Source organism: Podarcis gaigeae (genome assembly GCF_964106915.1).
Source record: "Podarcis gaigeae genome assembly, chromosome: 2".
NCBI classification, from domain to species: Eukaryota; Metazoa; Chordata; class Lepidosauria; order Squamata; family Lacertidae; genus Podarcis; species Podarcis gaigeae.
The window spans coordinates 91,078,652-91,102,432 of NC_139679.1; the positions used below are offsets into that span (position 1 = coordinate 91,078,652).

The window sequence follows — 23,781 nt, forward strand, 5'->3', positions numbered from 1 at the left end:
CCAAAGCGCATTTATACTTAGAAAGGAACTGAGCAGCCATCTTTCACTGTGATAAGATACTTGCTTAAAGTATAAATGACACATTTAAAGCTATATTATCTTGGTAGGAGGTTAAGATAAAGAAACACAGTGCTGTCTTAGTTCTGGTTGTTGAAGAATTTGTTTTGCTGCAAGATAAACAAGGAAACATAAACTGAACATTCATGAGATTGCAATACACCAGTGACTTGATATCCAAGCTCATTTTTATAGGCGCTCTGTACCCAGAAAGACCTAAGAGTTATTTTGAGAATGTGGTCCTAGTTTCCACATCTTTGCTGCTATACTTTGTAGATGGTTTCCATGGTGAAAAATAAAAAGTGTCCTAGGAGAAAGGAAAGGGTGGGGCGGGGCGAGATTGCTGCAATCTTGCTCTGCTGTTCATTCATGAGAGGGCAGGCCCATTGAGAAAAGGGCCTATTAAAAATTAATTCAAACGTAATGTTGGTCTTTTAAAAAGGTGAAGAACAGAGAACACTTCTAAGTTTACATGGCACAAATACTCCGATAATTGTGCTCAAAAACGTAACAAATTCCTGCCTTTAATCTTCAGAAAATGATCCAGTGTGACTCTGTATTTAAAGAAGGGGAAAAATGTACTGGTGGCGCCAAAAATGAAGTTGTCCTAAAAGGAAATATTCTAGAGAAATGAATACCGTGGAATGCCGACTTCATAATCGGCCTTGTCATTGTCCCTCTCCCCCACCCCCAAGGAATTTTTCCAGGCTCCAAAATCCATTTCCTCAGACCTGGCAGAAATTCTTCTGCATGTCAAAGATTATACACAGAGGTGCCAGTCTGCCCTTGAAAGAAATGCAGCCTTTTCTCTCTCCTCGCCCCCCCCCCTTTAACAGGAAATATATTTGTGTGTGTCTATGGACGTGTAGAGGGAGCAAGCTGGCAGAAGTACAGTGCATTTTGGTACAGACATCGCACAGCCCTTCCGTATTCAAGCAGCTTATTCGCTCATGTGATTTACCCTCACATGAAGGAGAGGAGAGCAAGCCTACATACACATACGCAACATGTCCCTTGCTTCAGATCTTTAAAGCACGTGGGTGGTGGGGGCGGAGGGGGGGCTACCCTACTCTATCCCTCATATGATATCAATTACGCAAAGCTAATCCTCACCAGCGAATGCCAGGCCACCCATTGCAACAATTTTGCTTTGATGCCACAGCAACAAGTTGCATTTAATGTTCCCTTTTCCTTTGCGAAAGCTCTAAATCTCATCTGCTCCTTTCAATGCCACTCTCTTTGATGTAGCTCCCTGCTTCTGGAAGTCTCTTACCTGGTGCCATCATTACATATCTTTAGGCGCCAGGCAAAAACATCCCTTTGGCTTTTAATTATCTATGGCCTTTTCATGTGGGTGGGATGTTTTAATCGAGTTTTTAAAATTATATTTTTAAAAATGCTGGTTTTAATGCATGTTTGTGCTTTATTTGGTTAAAATAATTGCAGATAGAACAAACAAACAAACAAACAAACAAACAAACAAAAGAATAGCACAATAAAAGCAGAACAAATATAAACCAGAACGTTTGTGTTATTAAAATCCTCGAGAGAACCGGAGGGTGGCAACATGAGAATGGGCCTTTTCTGCAGTGGCTCCCTGTCTGTGGAATGCTCTCCCCAAGAAAGTTCACCTGGTGCCTTCATTATACACCTTTGAGCGCAAGGTAAAATGTTCCTTTTTTACCAGGCCTTGAGTTGATTTGATTGACATCCTATGGCCTTTTAAAATACAATGGTACCTTGGGTTACAAACACTTTGGGTTACAGACTCTGCTAACCCAAAAGTAGTACCTTGGGTTAAGAACTTTACCTCAGGATGAAAGCAGAAATTGTGTGCCGGTGGTCAGCGGCAGCAAGAGGCCCCATTAGCTAAAGAACAGACCTCCGGAACAAATTAAGTTTGTAACCAGGTACCACTGGTTTTGGGGGGCTTTTGGGGGTGGGGTGGGGTTATTTGGTTGTTTTTATTTTGATTATATATTTTTTGGTTTTATATTTTGATTTTGTTCTGTGAACTGCCCTGAGACCTCCGGGTATAGGGCGGTATATAAATTCAACAAACATACAAACAAGTTAGTTATGGGATTTCAGCAGGTCATTATAGGATATGTACTGATTGGAAAAACAAGCAGTGTGGCTACCCCAAAACTTTTGCAGGAGCCAACAGTACTGAAAGCTGGATTGAGTGTGACTGCCCCAATAGCACCATGAGCACAAATCATAATGAATGCACACAAAAAAGATCTCTGGAGGGGCCACAATCTTCCTATAAAATAATCACGGCATTTCATGGTTCTCTAGAGCTTAGGGTTGCCACCTAACCAAGAAAAACTTTGTCCCTGTGCCTTTTCACTAATCAGCCATTAACACTTATCTCCTTCGAATGCCTGCACAAAAAAAGGCATAGCTAGAGAGGCTGGCTAAAAAGCTGGCAACAATTGCAAGCCTTAGATTATAGAACATCACTCGTAATGCCCCTGCCAAAAATGATTCTCTGTACGACAAGACTTTCAGTGTACTTAGGGTTTTGTTTTTTTTAAAGAGCCTTCTATCCAGAAATATGGGTCTCTTTAGTTCGTGTTCCAAAGTCTCATAATAGTTGCTGGCAAGCTTTGGGAAAATGAGGGAGTAACTGAAAAAGACAAATTAGGCACAGGGGAAAGCACATTGCGGGAGATAAATAAGGAAGAAGCCTGGATTGTTATCCTGGTCTGAGTTTCTCCAGCTCCACCCATGCGCAAATGTTTCTTGAAAGAATGATGCAGTGAAATATGAGGTGAAGTTTCATAGGCTGAAAATGAGAGACGACTGTAAAAAGGCATAATCCTGCTAGATAAATTTAGATGTCTGGGTGTCTGGTGGATAAAACTGAAGAAAAATAAGCTCTACTTATCCGAATGAGAGATAACATTTATTTTTAAGATCTTTTCTTAGAAATTCATATTTGAAATGGTGCTTGACAACGCAGCGGTGACTGGCTTCACAAGAGGAGAAGAGGGCCAAGACAATTTGTTCCAAGGAAGACTGGTCTGGGGGTGGCAACCTTAGCTGGCAATCATCACCACAATCCTAGAGCAGGACACAGATGGGAGCAGAAAACTGCCTTCTCTCATGGTGTATGCATTCATTCCTTTTGTCCATTTTTGGCTCCGAGCCAAATGGGTTTTGCAGGTTTTTGAAATAACAACAATAATAAAAAGGCGGTCTTCCTTCCTTCGTCTTTGACACTCTAGGCACAAGCTGCTTCCGTAGCACAAAGTAATTTTCACCAGCTGGTATGTTAGGACAGAGAAAGCTTGGCCTCATTTGCTCTGGGAACCTCCAAGTTAGACTACTGCAATGTATTATACATGGGAGTGCCTTTGAAAGCTGTTACTAAGGGTTACTGAAGGATACAGAAGCTATTATGCCATGCTGATTGCATTGGACCTGAACTGCAGAGGGTTGGACTAGATGGCCCTCGGGAGCCCTTTCCAACTCTACAATTCAAAAGTGCTGGATTTAACCTTTTCAGGTCCTTCACAGCTAAGACTGTAGTACTTGAAAGACCACCTATACCTCCATACGTACAGTCTAGCAGCAGCTAAACTGGTGACTGGGAGCGGCCGCTGAGACCACATAACACCAGTCCTGAAAGACCTGCATTGGCTCCCAGTATGTTTCCTAGCACAGTTCAAAGTGTTGGTGCTGACCTTGAAAGCCCTAAACGGCTTCAACCCAGTATACCTCGTTCCCACATCGTTCAGCCCGAGCACTGAGGTCCAGCTCCGAGGGTCTTCTGGCAGTTCCCTCACTGCGAGAAGTGAAGCTGCAGGGAACCAGGCAGATGGCCTTCTGGGCAGTGGCACCCACCCTGTGGAATGCCCTCCCCAGGGAAATAAACAAGTATCTGACTATTAGAAGACATCTGAAAGCAGCCCTGTTTAGGGAAGTTTTTAATGCTTGATGTTTTATCGTGGTTTTAATATTTTGTTGGGAGCTGCCCAGAGTGGCTAGGGAAACCCAGCCAGATGGGTGGGGTATAAATAAATCATCATCATCATCATCATCATCATCATGAAGAACTTCAATGGAGGACGTCCTGCAGGTATTCCTACCATCTGAAGTGGGGCAGTCATCCCAGGGGCTTTCTCAGTACTCAATACTCAGTTAGCATGGCTAATGGTCAGGGATGATGGGAGTTTCAATTTGAAACATCTGGAGGACACCAGGTTGGGCAAGACAAGTCTCATCGATGTAGGTTTTTCATTTAAGAGACGAACGGATGTCGCTCAGGAGGAGAGAATCGACTTTGCATGGAGATTCCATGTTCCGTCTTGATATCTGCAGCAGGGGCTGGGAGAGACGCCTGCCTGAAACCCTGGAGAGAGTCACTGCCAGTATTGCCAATACTGAGCTAGATGAACCTGCTTGGTAGAAGGTCACTTCCTAGTTACACGTGGGGGATGCGAAAAGAATCCATTGACTTGGTAAGTCTTGCTTGTCAAAACAGCCTTCGAGTGACTGCATCTAGCCTCAACATGCCTTTTGGCAACGCTTTTTTCATCCCTAGGTACAAGCATCTTGGTCTGCGATGCTGTGTTGTGGTGCAGCTGTTATTACTTTGAATCCATTGTGCTTAGTTGCTAGCACAGCAAATCCAGAATTGGCTGGCACTTTTAGAAGCGGTGTTAAGAACAATTGAGTTAACTTTTTTTTTGGGGGGGGGGGAGGGAAATGGCCAAGTGGATAGAGTTACAGGCAGATCAACCAAGTATTCTGAACTCTGGCACCTCCCGCTGCTGAACACATGTACTAACCGGAGCCAAGAAGGACCCCTCCGAGAAAGTTATTCCACCCTTATGGGGAATCAGAATGATCTGAGAGATTCTTCCCAATATTATGCAATTGGCTTGAAATGGATTCGAGGCTAGTTACTAGTCAGGATCTTGTGGTGTGGTATTCATGCATCCAGCAGAGTATTCTGTTGATGAATGGCTCCAACGCACTGCCAGATACAATCACTGACCCTGTCGACTGTAGAGATCCCAAAGGCATAAACCTCATGCAAATGGTGGCTAGCAAGCGCTACAGACTGTGCTCCTTAGCCAGTGGTTTATTTCAGCGGTCATGATACAAATGGATGCACTGCCCTTCCCAAACATCCTGAAGACATACTAAGAGGGCCTGGGCATAAAATACAAAGAAGGGCATTGGGGAATAATTGAAAGTGAATTCTCCATAGCAGTGGTGGCCCGTGTGGCGAAGTGGAACTGCAAAGCTGTCCTCTTGACCCCAGGGTCACTGCAGCATACCTGAATGGGGCTGGTCAGGGCGGCAGTGAGATCAGAACTGCACAAGTGCCTCTGCAGAGCCAACCTGGAAGCTTGCTGAAGCACTTGGAAGGAGACAGATCTGTATCTACTGGTGTCTGGCAAGGATTCCCAGCCCCTATCTGTTTAACCACGGAAGCGGAAAAAAGACCTCTCCTTAATTATCTTGTGAATGAAGAAATGGAAATGAAGAAAGATTGGGAGGAAACAATAATGATTTGGGGGCTCATAATGTCTGGGCTTACGTCTTTTGCACCAGCCTCTGGATGGCTGGCCTTCAAGTTATCACTAAAAACCAAACCAAACCAAAAGCAAATCCCGCAAGCCAATCTGTCCACTCAGGTCCCGCCTTCGCCTACGAGGGAAGAGAAACAAGGCTTTGGGGAAACGTGCAAGAAATGGACAATCACATATTGGCAGAAATTTAGAATCCAGGCAGATCTATACTACTGCCCTCTGTCTAATTCTAATTCAGCTGTACTTTGTTCATTATATCATGATTTTATTATGTTAATGAGTTTTTATCCTCATCTACACCAGCTTCCAACTAACTGTACTAGGTAGTAGACACATTTATAAAGAATTTTGAGTTGCTTTTTGAAGCAATTCTACGGCATTAGAAAATGAATTCCCTTAGTCACACAATGACATCCTTCACTTTAATCTTTCTCTTGTCCCTTTAGTATCATGCTCCTAGCTGCTGGTGCCACTATTACACACACACACACACACACTTGCTTCTTTCAGGAAGTTATTTAGAAGTGCTCAGTTCATAGAAAGCTGAATGGCTCTCGCCCCTTAGTATAAAAATCTCAACCACATCACAGCAGTCCCATACAGACCAAAAATATTCTGTCTGGCAATCATTAGTGCAATGCAGCTGGAGCTCAGGGTTTCCAAGTGGAGCTAAAGGCAGCCTACACATGAGTCGGTCAAGACACCATCAGCTGCCAAACTTCCTAGGGAGTAATACTAGTCCCTTGAGAACAAGTGATGTCCAGAAGACATAGTCATTATCGTCCTGCACTCCCCACTCATCCTTAATGGTTTGCAAAGCAAGTTGCTTCCATTGTTTATTACGTATACCAATTTGTATTAAAGGTCTAGTGTTGCTTTGCTTCTCACCTAGGACGATGAAGAGCTCCAGAGAATTCAAAAGCTTTTGTGCTATTTTGCCACAGTTTGGTTGGCAAAATAAAAGATATTGTGGTTTGGGGCATTTCCATGTTTCAGGTGTATATAGGGCTGGGGATTCTAAGAAACATATTATGTTTGTAAGATGTTTTGATAAGACACTGTCCTAAAAAAGAAGAAGAAGCTTTAAGTCAGTGACTACAGTTACCAGCAAGCAAAACAAACAGACAAACATGAAAGAATGGTTGACAACAAAGAAGCTGAGAATAAAGAGGCTTTAGAAGCACAATAATGGCATAGAACTCGTGGCTATAATCCAATCCACCCAAGCCATGTTATTTCCAACAACCTGGAAAGTCAGGTAAAGCACATGTTTTTAAAAGGTATACATATTTGCAGATATACAACACAGAAAATCTTTTGGCCGTTGAGATGAGCTAAGAAATATCACTCAGCCAGAACTCAGGAGCAGTAGCCCAAGAGAAAAGTGACTTCACATTTTTACAGAATTATATTTTGGGCAAGAGACTACTGCACAGGCAGTGCATGGACTGTATCATCAGCACCCAATTATTGCTGTTCTTGGAGCTATTTTTCTAGAAAAAGAGGTGCCAGAACTCAACTTGTTTTCTTAGAATGGCAATGACACCTACCTGAGACGTGCCAGAACTGAGTTCTGGCGAGTTCCGGCTGACCCCCCCCCATTTGTTCCACTTTAAGCTGCAAGTGGAATAGCAGCTCTGATGCCAGATTTCGGGAATCTAAATGACGTTCTGCAGCAGGTGGGCAGTCCACCTAGCCACATATGCTTTGTTGTGGGAGATAAAGGTAATTTTCATTGGGACTGTGGTGTTTTGAGACCAGGGAGGGGGTCAACTACTTCCTCCCCCCACCTTGCTGTACTCCCAATAATTGCCCCATTGTAATTTAAGGGGAAGAAAATAGATGTACAAAGACACAATTAATGTGATACAATGTTCATAGAAAGGAACGATGGACCGTAAAGAGCAAAATGGCTGCCACAGTCTATATAGGCAATGGCTGGCCAGAAAAGCTGTGTGACAAATCATCTACTGCTGGAGAAATTGTGCAGCTGTTCCACTGCATTCAGAAAAAGAAGAAATGAATGTAGAAACCTGGGCTCCCCTGGGAGGAAGGGTGGGAAATTTAATAAATACAATAAGCAGGTTATTAAGAGGCTTATCCATCATTATATACCAGTTGTAATATCTTAACAAAAGTAGTTTCCAGGATTCTTTCAACATTCACCTTCAGAGTTGCAACATTATGTGGGCAAAAGAGTCTTTTGCAGGCATCTAAAATAATGAACTCTCTCTCTTTACTACAGAATCACTCTGAGGCATCAAAGATAAACAAAGCGTTGCTTTTTGGCTCAGTTCCACACTGTTGGATAGGGTTGTTACAACTTGGGGAGATGGAGGAAGGAGGGAGAAAAAGGATCTTTCAAGCAGAGAGCTATCAAGTGTTTGTGCATAAATGTAAACAAGGCAGCATCCCTGTGGTAAAAGCCGCAGTGGATTGCATTTGGCAACCATTAGTAGTCTTAATGAATCAGTTTGTTTTCTCTATAGTGGATCAGTTACATTCATACAGAACACTGATGAGTTGGCAGGACTAGGAGGCTTGCCAAGACCAAATCTACTGGGCGGGGGGTGGGGCGGGACGCAGGCAAATGAAGTTGCTAGACTTGCCCTTAATCCAATACAAATCAGGACATTCCTGTCAGGACTGTGTCCGCTGCCTTCTACAAGCAACAGGAGAGCCTTGTCTACAGAGATTTTTATCCTTGTTTGAACTTCTGTACGTATTCATGAATGCAAAGAGTGTGCTGTACCAAAGTTTACTTTGAGTCTAAGGTGACAAGTATGGCAAAAATAGTCTGGGTAAAATAACCAAGGACTAGGTTCAAGGCTTCACCCACTCCTAGGAACAAAACCAAGGCAAATATTTGAGGTTCAAATTGTTTCAGTGCATAATAATCCCATTCACTCCTGCATTTCCTCAGCTGGGCCAAGACTGGGGATATTGTGAGAAGAGCTGAAAACACTGCAAGGATTCATTTAAGCCACTACTAAAAGATTCATCTTCAGCATGCAAGCCAACAGGCTCTTGCCCTGAGAACTTTTAGGTAAAGTCATAAACACTTCTCTCTCTCTCTCTCCATGCTTCTGGGGTTGTGTGAAAGAAGCAGGACTGGTTCCATCGTGTCAATGTGTGGAGTGACTCAACACCCTTTTGGAGCTCCCAGTGCCTATGGGAAAACTATCCATGCAGTCCAATCCTATCCATGCTTGCTCAGGTGCAGAGGCACCAAGTTGCCCCCAAGTTTGAGGGGGCCCAGAGTGTGTGTAGGGGACATCACAAACATGCAAATCAAGTCATCTGAAGGAGGCTAAGTGCTCTGGAGCTGACATCTCTGCTCAGGTGTAGAGACGGGTAAATTTGTCAATTTCGGTCTCTAATTTTTCCAGTCAGTTCTTCGCATCAGTTTGCAATGTTTTCAAAAATTCCTCATGAAAATTATTCAGCATTGTAGTGTGAATTTTTGGAAATATATTTCCCCATACGCATATACTGCATTCCTGTATGTCATTTACACCAATGCCTGCATTTTCAGCCACACTTTCGCCTCGTACAGTACAGTGGTACCTCGGGTTACATACAGTACAGGTTATATACGCTTCAGGTTACAGACTCCGCTAACCCAGAAATAGTACCTCGGGTTAAGAATTTGCTTCAGGATGGGAACAGAAATCGCGTGGTGATGGCAGCGGGAGACCCATGAGCTAAAGTGGTGCTTCAGGTTAAGAACAGTTTCAGGTTAAGAATGGACCTCCAGAACGAATTAAGTACGTAACCAGAGGTACCACTGTATATGCATCGCACACAGTACTTGGCCACAGAACTGCGATGCAAAATTTGAAGAAGTGCAAATTTCAAAGGACTCCTGTGTCTCGGTTCACATATTATTTTGGAAAGTGCGAATCAGAGAGATTCACCTTTAAATGTGAACCAAATCAAATTTATTGCCCATTCCTACTCAGAAGTAAGCTTAGAAATATCAGCTGCTTGTGAAAAACACCCTAATGACACAGTAGCTTTATTTCCACATGTCAGCATTGTTTACAATAGAGTTCAACATTTTGCAGCATGTGACAGGAGTGGACAACATCGGCTAGGATCCAACAGATAAGTAAATTCTGTTGCACGTTCATGTTCTACTAACAGCATTCTAGCAAATCCACAGATACAGATTTCAGAACTGGTCACAAAATTCTGTCAAACGTTTTGAGGTTAAATTTCAGGATATTAATATTCAAAATTTTGAAACTGAAAATTTACTGGGTTATTTTAAAATAATAATAATAATAATAATAATAATAATAATAATAATAATAATTGTGAAATAGCATTCAAGCACCACAACATTGCAAGCAGTGTAAAGCATATCTTATGCAGGCCAAAATTTAGTATGCTATTACCAGACACAACCAGGGTCTTGGTGGGCCTTTGTAAATGTCCAGGGTGTTTTGACCTTTGTGGACAAGGCAGCAAATTGCAATGGATTAAAAACTCAGGGTTACTGTTATTACTATTATGGAATGCACTGGATGCTATGCAGTTTTATTCTAAGTTACAGCACATTTACATTCTCTCTCTTTGCAGTTCACTGCTGTAGATAGCCTTCTTGGGGAAAAACAAGTTGCTAAATGCTCTGCAGTGGGCAGAATTCAAAGCCTGAAGGAATTAGAGCTTGCTTCATATATATTCCACTAGGCAAACCCCAGAAGAGCCCAACAGTTATGAGTATACAAAATAAACACAGAATGGGCTTTCAGGTTCTCTCCTCATTGCTTCAAAGAGAATATAAATATTCCCACGGTTTCTTGTATATAATATTTCTTTAAAGGGGGAAACAAGGGTGAATCAGTTCTGCATTGTTTATCAGGGCTCTCCTTGTTATGACTAGTGAGCAATTGTCAGGTCATTCAGCATTTCCGCACCCAATCATGTGTCCCTACTAGTAACTGATGTTCCTCTTCTTCTAAAACCAGAGATAGGAGCTGCTGGTGAACTATGTAGGGATCAACACCCTCAGACACATAACATCCAGTCTCTTTCTCCCTCCAAACAAGTCATTAGGTTTGCAGTCATAAGGTTAACAGGCATCAGCTAGAATTAGGTGCCAATCCAGATTAACACTATACCACTCTTAATGTTGCACTGCTCCAATATGAAGCCAGGGGCAGTATTCCACTAAAGGATTAGTGCTAGCACAATGCAGCTTTCACTGCCCTGTCCCCCACACAAAACAACACCCCCAAATCTGGTCTAAAGGATTGGGGAAACCCCTGGAAGAGACTTAGGAGGTGCATGGGAAGAATGAGGGAGAACATTCTGTTGCACAAGAAAATCCTTGCGCAAAATCCACTTCCAACCAACATACTATCCTGTTCATGCACCGTTTCATATTCTTCTCTTATGCAATAGAGATTTCGATTCCAATTTCCCATGAATTAAAAAAAAAGGAAAAAATTGGAAATATCATTGGAGAGTGGGGGGAAACTGGAAAAGGCATGCAAAGGCAGCAAGTTCACAAAATGGTAAGACATTCTTGCTGATTTCTTGTTCGGCCAGAAATAATTGACTGCTCATTTATCAGTATCCCCCAGCAGGCACTCCCTCTAAGAGAAACTCAAGAATTAGAGATAGCAGATTTGATTGTGAATTTTTAGAAACTACCAAACCCAGAGCAAGGTTCAGTGCCATCAGAATTATTTGGAAGCACCCCGTTTTACAGTGGTACTAGAAAGTGAAGACAGTTTTGCCAAAGAAACACTTATTTTGGCTATAGGCACACCCACAGCAATGTCCAAGAAAACTAATCCAAGTGTATCTGCCAGATTTCAGCATCCCTTCAGTGTGACCAAGATATAACAGTGCAAAAGTCTCTGCAAATATCATGCCCTTCCAAGCACAAATACTTGGCAGGATTCTTTTCACAGGCAACAATGTGTGAATTCATGATAAGCAGGGGCGGGGGCAGGCTTTTAAAAATAGAGTAGAAAGATCTCCCACCCAACCCTGTATTAATTGGATTTAAAACTGGTATTTCAAAAAAGAAAAAGAAATGGACCTAGACTCCAAAAAGAGAACAAGAGAGGGATAAGGTGGCAATTTGCTTGCGGCAAAATTCAAGGATATTCTAAATACAGAAACACAGAGAGCCAATGGGTACCTGGAGTCTCTAAACTTAATCTCAGAAGAGGAAAGAGGACACTCAAGGATACCGTTGGACTAGGGAAACCCCCTCTGTGATTTGCTTGCTGGGAACTTTAAGAACAGAGATTGTACCAAACTAAATTCTACTCAAGAGCAGACCTACTGAAATATTTAACCATGTCCACCTATTTCAACAGGTCTACTTTGAGCAGGAGAAGGCTGATCGCCGAAGAATTGATGCTTTTGAATTATGGTGCTGGGGGAGACTCTTGAGAGTCCCATGGACTGCAAGAAGATCAAACCTATCCATTCTGAAGGAAATCAGCCCTGAGTGCTCACTGGAAGGACAGATCCTGAAGCTGAGGCTCCAATACTTTGGCCACCTCATGAGAAGAGAAGACTTCCTGGAAAAGACCCTGATGTTGGGAAAGATGGAGGGCACAAGGAGAAGGGGACGACAGAGGACGAGATGGTTGGATAGTGTTCGCAAAGCTACCAGCATGAGTTTCACCAAACTGCGGTAGGCAGTGGAAGACAGAAGTGCCTGGCGTGCTCTGGTCCATGGGGTCACGAAGAGTCGGACACAACTAAACGACTAAACAACAACAACTTTGAGCAGGTGCAACCTCAAGTCATTTGCTTTTGAAGTGAGCTCGGCGCCTTCACTGAGGCAGGTTTCCAAATGCTCCATGAAGACTTGCTTTGCGAGATCAACTTTGAGTTCTTGCCTTGAAAACCTTTCCAATGTCTGGAGCCCTCAATTGATTAGAACAAATATTCCCAACTTTCCTCCACCCCGCCCTATGGACCACTGGAAAAATGCCGGTGATCTTGATGGACCACTTAATGGTTTTTCTGCCTGTTGTAGCAATTGCACCATGCCAAATGCTGGATATTTTTAGCTATAATTTTATTGCTTCTCCCCTCCAGACATACTATATTTTATTTTACTATAGTTTGAAATCCATAAAATTGTAATACCCTATAACTTAACATTAATAAGACTATTTAATCTCCCAACCTAACCACAAATCCACAGACACACCACCGAACTACCTGAATAAAGCTCACAGGCTACTGATTAGAAGGCTAAAGGAAGAATTATGATCTACTGTTGTATTAGCTTCTGGGTGGCCAAATGGGTCAGGAGCAGATCAGGGGTAGGGAAGAGCAATGCTGTGACACAAAATCAGTAGACTAAATCAAGAGGATGCCCCAGGCTGCCAGTTTTCAAGCCCCACTTAGAACTGGCACGTAGCAATTTCCAACAACAGAATCCATGGCACAGAACCCAGTAGTTTAAATAGCAGTTGAGTGGCTTTCCTACTGGTAAAGCCATGCTTGGTTCTCAAACTAATGGAAATCTGCGTTCCTCAGAAATCCTCTGTGTGTACATGCAAATATTTCAGTCAGAATCAAGATGCATAAATAGCATTACAGACGTACCTTGGAAATCAAACATGATCTGTTCTGGAAGTCCATTTGACTTCCAAAACGTTTGACTTCCAAGGCAAAGCTTCCGATTGGCTGCAGGAGCATCCTGCAAGCCAATCGGAAGCAGCAGAAGCCATGCCAGACATTTGGTTTCCAAAAATCATTCGAAAACTGGAACAATAATTTCAGGTTTCCGATCGTTCGGGAGCTAAAATGTTTGAGCTTACAGGCGTTCAGCTTCTGGGGTTCCACTGTATATCCTGCAGGTTGTTAAGAGTAAAGTAAATCTATTTTAAGGGCAAACTGCAGTGGAAGACAGAAGTGCCTGGCATGCTCTGGTCCATGGGGCCACAAAGAGTCAGACACAACTATGACTAAACAACAACAAATACGAAGCCCTCAGAAAGACACATCTACGAATGCTAGCACCAAGGAGCACGTCTGGCTCTAAGCCAAATAGTGCCCCAGGCAAGTCACACCATTGACACCCCATATGTTCATTCCCCCCCCAATTGAATTTAGAACCCACTTGTACATGACTGACCCCCCATCATCCAATTTTCCTCAGTGGATCAGATCGCATCCATTCACAATCTCTTCAAATGCACACTGTTGAAAAATGGAGACAAGAGTCTTAACTTTCCCCATGCATCAAAACAAAATGTGAAGAAGGAACTGTTTGTACTATTTGTTTCAGTTGCTGAGTAGAAACCTTGTGACAGGCAGGCCCAAGCTTGCCCCCCCCCCCCGCTTCCCAGGTATTCACCTTTGGCTTAATCTAGCCCTGCCTACTTGAAGGTGCAGCCCAGAAACAGGCTTACCATCCTAATTTGAAATAGGTGTGAGGTTTTTAGGGAAATCTTTCAGCTGGTTTCTTCAAAGGTTTCAACATTTAAATTCAGCAACTAGTTTACTTGAAGTGTCAGATGGAGAATGGGGTGAGGAATGCTGTTATCATATTCCATCCCCACAACTGCTGGTTTTCTCCACACCTCCCTTTCAGCCCAGGTTGGCAGCTAGAAAACCAGACAGGACTCCTCCCCGGGGCCAAATTTGGCCCAGGAATCTCCATTGGCTGAACTGTGCTGCACAAGGCAGCTGTGGAACCAATAGCTTTCAATATCACAGAGCAACCTTAGCCATAGCTACGCAGAGGTTAAGCCCACTTGAATTCAATGGCTCTGACTCCCAAGTAAGTGTGGTTAGGATTGTAGCAGTAGCATTAGCAGAGGTTTTCATATTATGGAGAGGTTTTCAGATCATGGTAAGGGATAAACTCATGCTATATGGATCAGGAGCCAAGCACACATTTCTATATTTTTTTAAAAGTCTAAGATGTCACTGCAAGCACGTTCCATGTTACAGTGGTACCTCTGGTTACTTACTTAATTCGTTCCAGAGGTCTGTTCTTAACCTGAAACTGTTCTTAACCTGAAGCACCACTTTAGGTAATGGGGCCTCCTGCTGCCACCGTGCCGCCGGAGCACGATTTCTGTTCTCATCCTGAAGCAAAGTTCTTAATCTGAGGTAATATTTCTCAGTTAGCAGAGCCTGTAACCTGAAGCGTATGTAATCTGAAGCGTATGTAATCCGAGGTACCACTGTATAGGGGCACAGGAGTGGCTCTATAGTTAAGAGGAATAGCAAAGAGAAGTCTCATTATTCTAAGCTTCAAAAATTGATGGCTTATAAAAGTGGAACCTGCTGAGTTTAATACTTTGAAACTTGGCATACATGCTACACCTAATGAGCCAACCATCAAACTAATCTGATACATAATACCACCAGGTAGAGCATTAAAAGCAGTGAAATGGACACTTCTGACCCTTTTTTCCTCTCCAGCTTGTATGCCCCCTTTTTTTCTTTTGCAGAAACTACCAGTGCAGAAACTACGCAGGTGGCGCTGTGGGTTAAAGCCTCAGCGCCTAGGACTTGCCGATCGAAAGGTCGGCGGTTCGAATCCCTGCGACGGGGTGCGCTCCCGCTGCTCGGTCCCAGCGCCTGCCAACCTAGCAGTTCGAAAGCACCTCCGGGTGCAAGTAGATAAATAGGGACCGCTTACCAGCGGGAAGGTAAACGGCGTTTCCGTGTGCGGCTCTGGCTCGCCAGAGCAGCGATGTCACGCTGGCCACGTGACCCGGAAGTGTCTCCGGACAGCGCTGGCCCCTGGCCTCTTGAGTGAGATGGGCGCACAACCCCAGAGTCTGTCAAGACTGGCCCGTACGGGCAGGGGTACCTTTACCTTTACCTTTACCAGTGCATTTTATTTAGGCTTGTCAAGGAGCATGTTTGCACTGGATTGGTGAAATTCTATGCAGCCTTTCACACATTACTTTTTCCATGCCCCATTGAAGTCTATGGAATGGCAGGTACTGGCAGACAGTGCTAGGGCTGTTCATCATGGGCCACCTGTGGCACTGATCTGTGCCCCCCTCCCAGGGGCCACCCACCCACCCCAATTTGGGAGAAGAGCTTAGGGCTTTTAAAACACTATTTTAACATACAGTTCAATAAGGCTTAAAAATATGGACAGGAGGAGATCTTGTGCAGTGCTGCTCCTTCACGAATGGCTTCACTGATCTCAAGGCCTTTGCTTGTGCATCCACTATCCATTCTACTGTAGCTAATAGAACAGGTTGAAGTGTGTGTGTGTGTGATGCCCATTGCAGGTTCTCCTCAGGTGTACAAATGTTTGCTGGCAACCCCTGGCCTACACAGAACTAGAGCAGTACTAAAGGAAGAAAAACAGTCAGCTCTCCCCTTTTTGAGAATGACACTGGGAACACATTTCGTTCGTGCTAGGTTTCTGTTGAAGGAGTTGTTGTTTCAATTCAGCGGGAGTGGGTTGTATTAGATTACATCTCCATCTTGGCGCCAACTGTTTCCAATAACGTTCAAAAGATGGAAGCCATCAAGCTCCATTCCAGTTTTGTCTTAAGATTCTTCATTTCAGATTTCTCAAGTTAAGCTCTTCCAGCTTTGAAATGGCTGCCCTATGCACTGCCTCCCTTTTTACTAACAGGATGCCGTTTAAGGTATCAACAATAATTAAGCCCCAAAGTGAGTGAACAATCAACATTGCAGGACCCTGAAATGAGCCATAATGGATGCCAGATTCTGTAGTCACAGACTTGCACACACTGGCATTGCTAAGCCATGCTCCAAACTGACAGCAGTTTGCCTAGTGCCCAGAAAATGAGGAGACTTTCCCCCAATTGGGGGGGGGGGGAGAGAGAGAGAGAGAGAGAGAGAGAGAGAGAGAGAGAGAGAGGAGTCATGCCGCCATAATGATGCCAGGCCTAGGCACGCCTTGGGCATCATAGTGTTATTCAAGGTCTTTTCTTCATTTTGACTAGGCAACAACATTTCTGTTCCGAAGTGTGGCCTAGCTGCACGACTGTTTTCTTTCTGGTCAGCCAGTGTTGTACTTGGTTCCAGTTCAGGTGTCAGGCAGCTTGGAATGTTACTCCACAGCAGTACAGGCCTCACACGCCATCTATGGTGCTGATATTTCTTGCTCAAGATGGCACCATTTCAAAAGAAAGGGAGGGGAGTGCAGATTTCGTACCTGACGAAAGCTAATTCTCAGAAGCTCTAGCCGGACCTCTTATGTTGATGGCTGGGCACCTGATGAGGGTCAAGGAGATCAAAGGGACCCATTGCTAATCCATCTGAACTACTCTTCAGTGTTTCTGCCCACACCTTGAGCTACGACACAGAACAGTGGCTGTTGCTAGTCACTCACAATTCCTTCCACCCCCTGGTGGGTGAGCAATGGAAGCAACACTTTTATATGGGGGTTTTCAGTAGGATCCATGGCAACCCTTCCGCCATGTTGGGTTACCCCAAATGCAATACTTGACCCAGTGTCAACATCAGGGGAAGTATTTCATTCTGGCAAAACTTGGTCTAGTGCTGAGGAGGGGGCTTAAGCAGGAGTCCTGGTTCGGACAAAATGCTAAGCTAATCCTTGGTGTATAGCTTAGTGCAGTGCAGCCATTAAAAGGACAAAGGAAGAGCAAAATGGTTTCCAACTCCTCTCCCGCAGCCTGTATGTCCATACCAACATTTGGGCAGGGCCGTCTTACTCATAGGTGCTAGGGTGCAGGCACCTGGGCGCTGGGTTCTCAGGGGCACCAAGCCGAGAGTCCGGGGCCCGAGTTGAGTCCGGGGAAGAGCCCGCCTGTTGGTCAGAGCGCAGCAGCGGGCTCTTCTGCTGTGGGCGGCTCTGCGCCATGAGTTCAGGGCTGACTGAGCCAGCAAGATGCTGAGGCAGCCAGCCGGCTCTGCCCTCCTGGGACTGGGCAACCTGGAGGGGGGGGGGCGCCGGGTGGATCTTTGCTCCCCAGCACCAAATATGCTTAAGACAGCCCTGCATTTGGGTTACTGTGTTGCATGAATCAAATATCCTATATGCACTGAATTGGGTTTTCCATTACTGAAAAGCCTTTTTGCTACTTCAAGCTAGCATGAAGCATTTTTGTCCTAGCATTTTTACGTTCAGGTGTAGACTGTGATTAGAGGTCCTAATGCATGCCTAAGAAAGTCATTGGGTGTAGAAAGGACTCTAGATGCCTCTTGGAAGCCTAAATCCCTTTCGTCCTTTTACCAAAGGCACACAAGCTCCATCTTTTAACTGGACACCATTCTCAAGTTCACCAGCAGCTACGTGTTGTGAGAAGATGCCCCACGATGTTTTGGTTAACTGATGAGGAGCTATGTGCTAGCCATTTAAATGCTTTACCACATATAAGTTGTAAAAAAAGCAGCCTTCTGTTGCATCCAGCAACACTGATGAAGCCAGCTTTAGCATTTTAGCACCTCACTTATCCTTTACCCAACAGCATCACTAGAAGCTAGAGTCATCACCAATGACAGCATTCCCATATTACTGATGCAGTGAACATTTAAGATGCCACCACATAATTTCTAATCACCCACAGGTGCAACTTAGGGGAAATTAAACATGAAAGCAATATTATGTTCTTAGACAAGATGGACAGCAAGAGAAGACGTGAAGGAGGATTTCTGACACACTTTGCTATTGTGGCAGCATACAGCACTCTTTGTGCTAGACGCACCCATGAAGTTATACTGGCATGGGGACTAGCCACATGGTTCCCTGAAAGCAGACCCTGGGTTGAATCCACACTTGTTTCTGTGAGAATGGAGGGGCTCCTTCAGTTGTGCAGGGAACTAGGATTCAGTGGAGGAAAGGAGCAAGGCAACAATTTCACAAGTGCCAGCTTCCATGCTTTCCTCCCATACACTTCCAAAACTGTTTGGGTGTGTGTTCCCAAGGGAGACACAGGAGGCTGAGGACAATCAGCAAAAATTACTACCTGAACCCCTTTCCTCTAGTACTGACAGAGCAGCACTGCGTACAAGTCAGGACCCAGCCTACTACCAGAGCAGTGTGGAATGGCAGTCCCACCACCACTGAAATGAAAGATCAAGTCCCAAGTTAAAGCTGACATGACGAAGACATGAATGTTGTCATGTTCTCAGGAGTGGAGCATAAAGGATTGAAAACCATAAGTAAAGGCAAGAGTGAGTAGTCGGTTATGATAAAGTGATGAATATTTATTTTTTGAAATACTTATAATCCAGACTTTTATAAAAGTTTATCAAGGTGCCATACAACATACAAGATTTTAATAAAATCAGTAGAAGCATCAATAAAAACCATCAATACATACTGGTTGGTTAGAATGGTGGAAACAAATCACATTGCAAAGGCTGAACCACAGGGGCAGGGTGAACCACCAGAAGTGTCCCCTCAGAGGATCTCACTGAGTGAGATGTAACATAAGGGATCCCAGATTTTGGGCCCAGAATAAAGTGACAGAGGAAGCTAAGGACCAAACTCTGGGGTACACTAACATAAAGGGGGGAGTATAGAATAGAACTACAGTGGTACCTCGGGTTACATACGCTTCAGGTTACATACGCTTCAGGTTACAGACTCTGCTAACCCAGAAATATTACCTCGGGTTAAGAACAGAAATCGTGCAGCAGCAATGCAGCAGCAGCAGGAGGCCCCATTAGCTAAAGTGGTGCTTCAGGTTAAGAACAGTTTCAGGTTAAGAACGGACCTCCGGAATGAATTAAGTACTTAACCCGAGGTACCACTGTAATGAATACAGTATGCATAGATTCAGTCATAGATACACAGAGAGTTAAAGGGAAAGAGATAATCAACTGTGCCAAAGTTACTGAAGAGAAGCAGAATAGAAGTTGCTTGACAGAGCAGCTGGAAGTCAGAGGTGGTTTCCCCCAGAAAGCTCAGAAAAAGCAAACTTAAAAATAAAATCAGTTGAAAAACTTCATATTCAAGGGATCTGAGAACAGAGGGCAGGAGAGATATTAAATTATCATAAGAGAGACAAGAAGGGTTAAGCAATAAGCTAGAAATGGACCTTTTGTTTTGAACAAGTCTTTTCCTGGATTTGTTGGTATGCACACAACAACCATCCCATGCCGATTGTGGAAAAGGTTTTGCAACATAAGCATGTTGAGGCTGGCTTTTAAAGTCCCTGCACCTAGTTTATTGGGATGACTATTTCCATGCTCCACAGTGCTGTGGTCCAGGTTATTTTAACCCTTTGCAAATACTGTAACGCTGCCACTACTCAATTTTCTGACTACTGTATTAAACAGTTTTGTTTGCAAGCAAGCTTGCACACCTATTATATTACACACTAGACAAAGTGTCTTATAACCTAATCACCGTCTGTTAGGAAATAGATCAAGTCCAGTACCTTGAGTCTCATTTTCTGCACCAACGACATCTAACTGCCCCCCTCCTGAATATAAAGCTTTCACCCTCCCAGTCCCAAAGTTATGGCTTCAAAATGCATAGCCAATCTGAACAAGGAAGTGATGGGGGAAGGAAATCAATATTCTTATAGTTAAGAACAAAGGGCATGCAGTCCTGTTATATGCTATACCAGGGGTCTGCAACCTTTAAGACAAAAAGAGCCACTTGGACCCATTTCCGAAGAAGAAAAAAAACTGGGAGCCGCAAAACCATTGCGACATTTAAAACAAATATATCTCCAGAGCCGCGATCTGACAGCGGGTGGGAAGGTGACGTCGGGACAGTGCGTGACTAACGCACGCACCGCCCCCATGCGACATCACAGCCAGTACAGCGCCCGTCACAGTGGGGAGTGTCAGGGCGCACAATGCGCCTCCTCCCCTCGCTAGTATCCGCCCCGGAGCCGCGGCAAAGGTGTAAAAGAGCCACATGCGGCTCCGGAGCCGCGGGTTGCAGACCCCTGTGCTATACCAAGTGAAAGGCCTTCTTTTCAGGGCACAGGTTCCCAGAAATTCTTCTAAACTGCATCTGGGAATTGAAGACATTCTTATTTGTGACCCACCCTTTGATCATTCCACTGAACCAGCACCTACTTCAACATAACCTTCCAATTCCACACAGGTCCAGACACTTAGTGCAAACGAGTCCAGTGATCGACCCATAAATTATTCAATACTTCTTTAGCATTTCCCAATACACAACATGCTGCAGAGATCTTCTTCTCACGAGCCTGACCTTAACCACTCTTACTCGGAAATAAATTCCATTGATTTCAGTAGGATTTACTTCTCAAACAGTATGCTTAGGAATGATATCCTGGTCATTTAACCAGGGAATAACCCCCAGCAAGAATTCAAGAATTATGCCTACAAGCAGAAGGTATGATTGGATATTGACCCACAGTTCACAGGTCCATTTGCAGGGAATAGCTTCATGGCTACTTTTCCATATGCTTTGTGAAAGAAAGTGATCTGTATTCAAGCTGCTGGAGCAACAGAAACGCCTCTCCTTTTTGTTTTGTGTGACCTGTAACATCCAGCACATTATATGCACACACATACAGAGCCTGGGCATCAGGCCAACAGACCAGGTTTGCAGCGGGAGAAGCAAAGGCTACGAACCTTATACTTAGCCTGTGGCTACTGCTTTTCAGCACATGAAGAAGTTTATAGACCAGCTGAATTTCTTTCCTTTCCTACAGTTACTGAAGTTGACTGTTAAAGTGAAAAAGCACGCACACAGTTTCCAGCCACTAATTTCTTAGAATAAAATCCAGAACAGTAGTAGAACAGTCTGTGCAAAACTGGATTCTCCTTATCACAATAGTATTGAGCGCACTTTTTAGACTCTTCAAGTCTGGAGTTTGTTCCCCATAAAACACCGACTGGAATCTATCAGCGATAAGATTACGGCAGCAGCAGCGCGTCCCTTCAACACGCTGAATGTTTCAGTCAAACAATAATTCCCACTTCATGCGATTTAATCCCAGGCTAGGTGTGTACAAAGGTCTATTTAAAGGGAAGCCCCAGTGATTTCAGTGAAGCTTCCTCGCAGGTAAAGTCTTTGTTTGCTGCGGTCTGCTGGAAAGCCACAGCTGTTGAGAGAGAAACTAAAACTAACCTCGAATATTCCTCAGCAATAACTACGGAAGCAAGAGGAAGTAAAGCGGAAGAAATATTGCAATTTACCTTTTGGATTCCTGAACTCAGATCCATTCTTCAGCTTGCCTTCCCTGCTTCGCGCTTCCTCCTATTTGAATCTGCCTGAGGCGTGCAAATATTTATTGCTGTAATTCTTTAGCTGGGACAACAGCTTTGGAGTGAGTAAAAATCGCAAACTGCTGTAGGTACCGAGGAGCCCCGGGAGCTACTAGCAAACCCCACGTTCCAATCCCCAGCGTTTATTCACAAACTGCCTGCATGGAACCCCGTTAATTGGAGCTCACAACTCCTCTAAACACCCTGCCAGCCAATCAGATGAGGGCTTTAAACTTTTCCAGCCAATGGGAAGTGAGGCTTTAATCCTCAAGGTTCTTCGGCTTGCTTTTTAACCCCCAGAGGGAAAGGATGGAGCGAGCAGAGACACGCTGTTTTCCAGCTGTGGAGGCAGCGCTCGCCCAGCTGCTTCGAGCGAGGAGACTGCAATGATCCCGCCCCGGGATCTCGCGTCTCCTGCTTTCCCTTTTAAAGGATGAAGGGGAAAATCTTGCGCTTAAGCAAGCCAGTTCATTCACAGAAAGAGGAAGTGAGTGTGTTGCGGGGGGCGGGGGGGGGGAACCTGGGATATTATTAGCCCATTAAATCCAAAAATAATTTCTGATCTAAACTGTGGCCCTCATCGCCGTTGCGCTAATCAGACATTTTATTTAAGCCAAATGCATATTTTTAAGCCATGGCAACGTTTGTTTGTTACTGGTGTCTGCAGCTGGGGAAAAAACAGGGCAGTGCCTGCAAAAAGGGTGGTGTAACTCAAATGCCATTTCAAATACTTGCTTTTCCTCTGCCAGACTTAGGATGGCCCATGTAGTGATGTTGGGAAATTTAGCAAGTTAAAACTTTGGCTCATGTTAAAGAAGAGCATTGTGGAAGAGCCAAATGCTGTGGAATCCTGGGAAAGTGTATCTTTCTTTAATTGCAGACTTTCTGTCCTTAAGAGTGTTATTTTCTCCATCTGTAGGAAAGGGAGTTTCTAGTTGATTTGTGGTTCTTGACACCTGGCTGTCCCAGTGGATTCAGTGTGAATGGATTATCTTGTTAATTTACAACTCAAAGAATCTGTTTGTCTGTGGGTATGCTTTAATCTTCAAGGTCTTGGGATAAACAGGATTCAGCTGCCAATTCTTCTAAAAAGTTTGAGTTATTGTTCTTCTATCTAACCATTGGCGAATTGCTAATTAATCTAAAGAACTGATTGGCTTTTGAGTTTTGAACCCATCGTGGGTTCAAAGGGGATAAAACCTTAGGAAACCCACTTGCAATTTGCAGATCATCTTGCCAAGCAGCAGCCCGCCTCACCTAACCTACTTTGCTATGTGAGACCATTGTCATGCAGAGAGGGCCTGCCCTGATGCTGGGATGCGCGCACGCACAGGACACTAAAATGTGAGATCCAATCCAAATTGTAAAGAACAAGGCTCCCTGCTTGTTCTGGAGACTCAAAACATACTTTTCCAAAAGTTTTAAAGGAGGGTTTTCAAACTTATTTTCCTATTTTCTAGCCTAGTTGTTAACTACGTCTCTGTGAAGTGGCCCTAAACCAAACCTGCCATTTCCCATTTTTAACACACTGTTATGTCTTACTCAAATTTCTTCCACATGTTCATGAGGAAGAAATAGGAAAACAACTTTCGTTTCTTTGTTAAATAATGTAAATGGAAATAGGTTCTTAAGCGAACAAGCGGTCTTGTTCCTTGGGCTGCAATTTTGAGCATATTCACAAACCAGTAAGGCTGCAATCCTAAATCCACTTCCCATGGAGTTAACCCCAGTTGGACACACTTCCAGGTATGCATGCGGAAATTTGTGTTATATGTCACACTGAAGCAAGTGGGGTTTACCTTTGATACATGGTCTAAGATCTCTAGTCCATGAAAGCTAATGTCCCAATAAAATGGGATCATCTTTTAAGATGCCACAAAACTTTTTATTGTTTATACTTGGGCTGCATACACATTACTGTTTCCTCTGACCCCAGCATGCTGACACCACTGGTGTCAGAAGGCACGTACACATGTATTCTGCAGCTTCATAAGTAATACACCCGCTTGATTCATTTCCCCAC

The 23,781-nt window shown here is 44.0% G+C and overlaps 1 protein-coding gene across 2 annotated transcripts in view; it reads right to left on the bottom strand.

Moving 5' to 3' along the window:
* Positions 1 to 22,152, bottom strand: part of LMCD1 (LIM and cysteine rich domains 1) — a 59,395-nt gene extending 37,243 nt beyond the window's left edge. Inside the window, exon 1 of one of the 2 annotated variants that reach the window (XR_014560633.1) lies at positions 21,690 to 22,079. Coding sequence is in view for 1 of the 2 variants with exons in the window: in XM_083725009.1 (XP_083581135.1) it covers positions 21,690 to 21,716 (27 nt within the window). In the remaining variant the exon portion in view is untranslated. Of the gene's footprint in view, positions 1 to 21,689 lie in introns of both variants that reach the window. The other variant, XM_083725009.1, reaches the window with a different exon arrangement.
* Between the last annotated feature and the right edge of the window lie 1,629 nt (positions 22,153 to 23,781).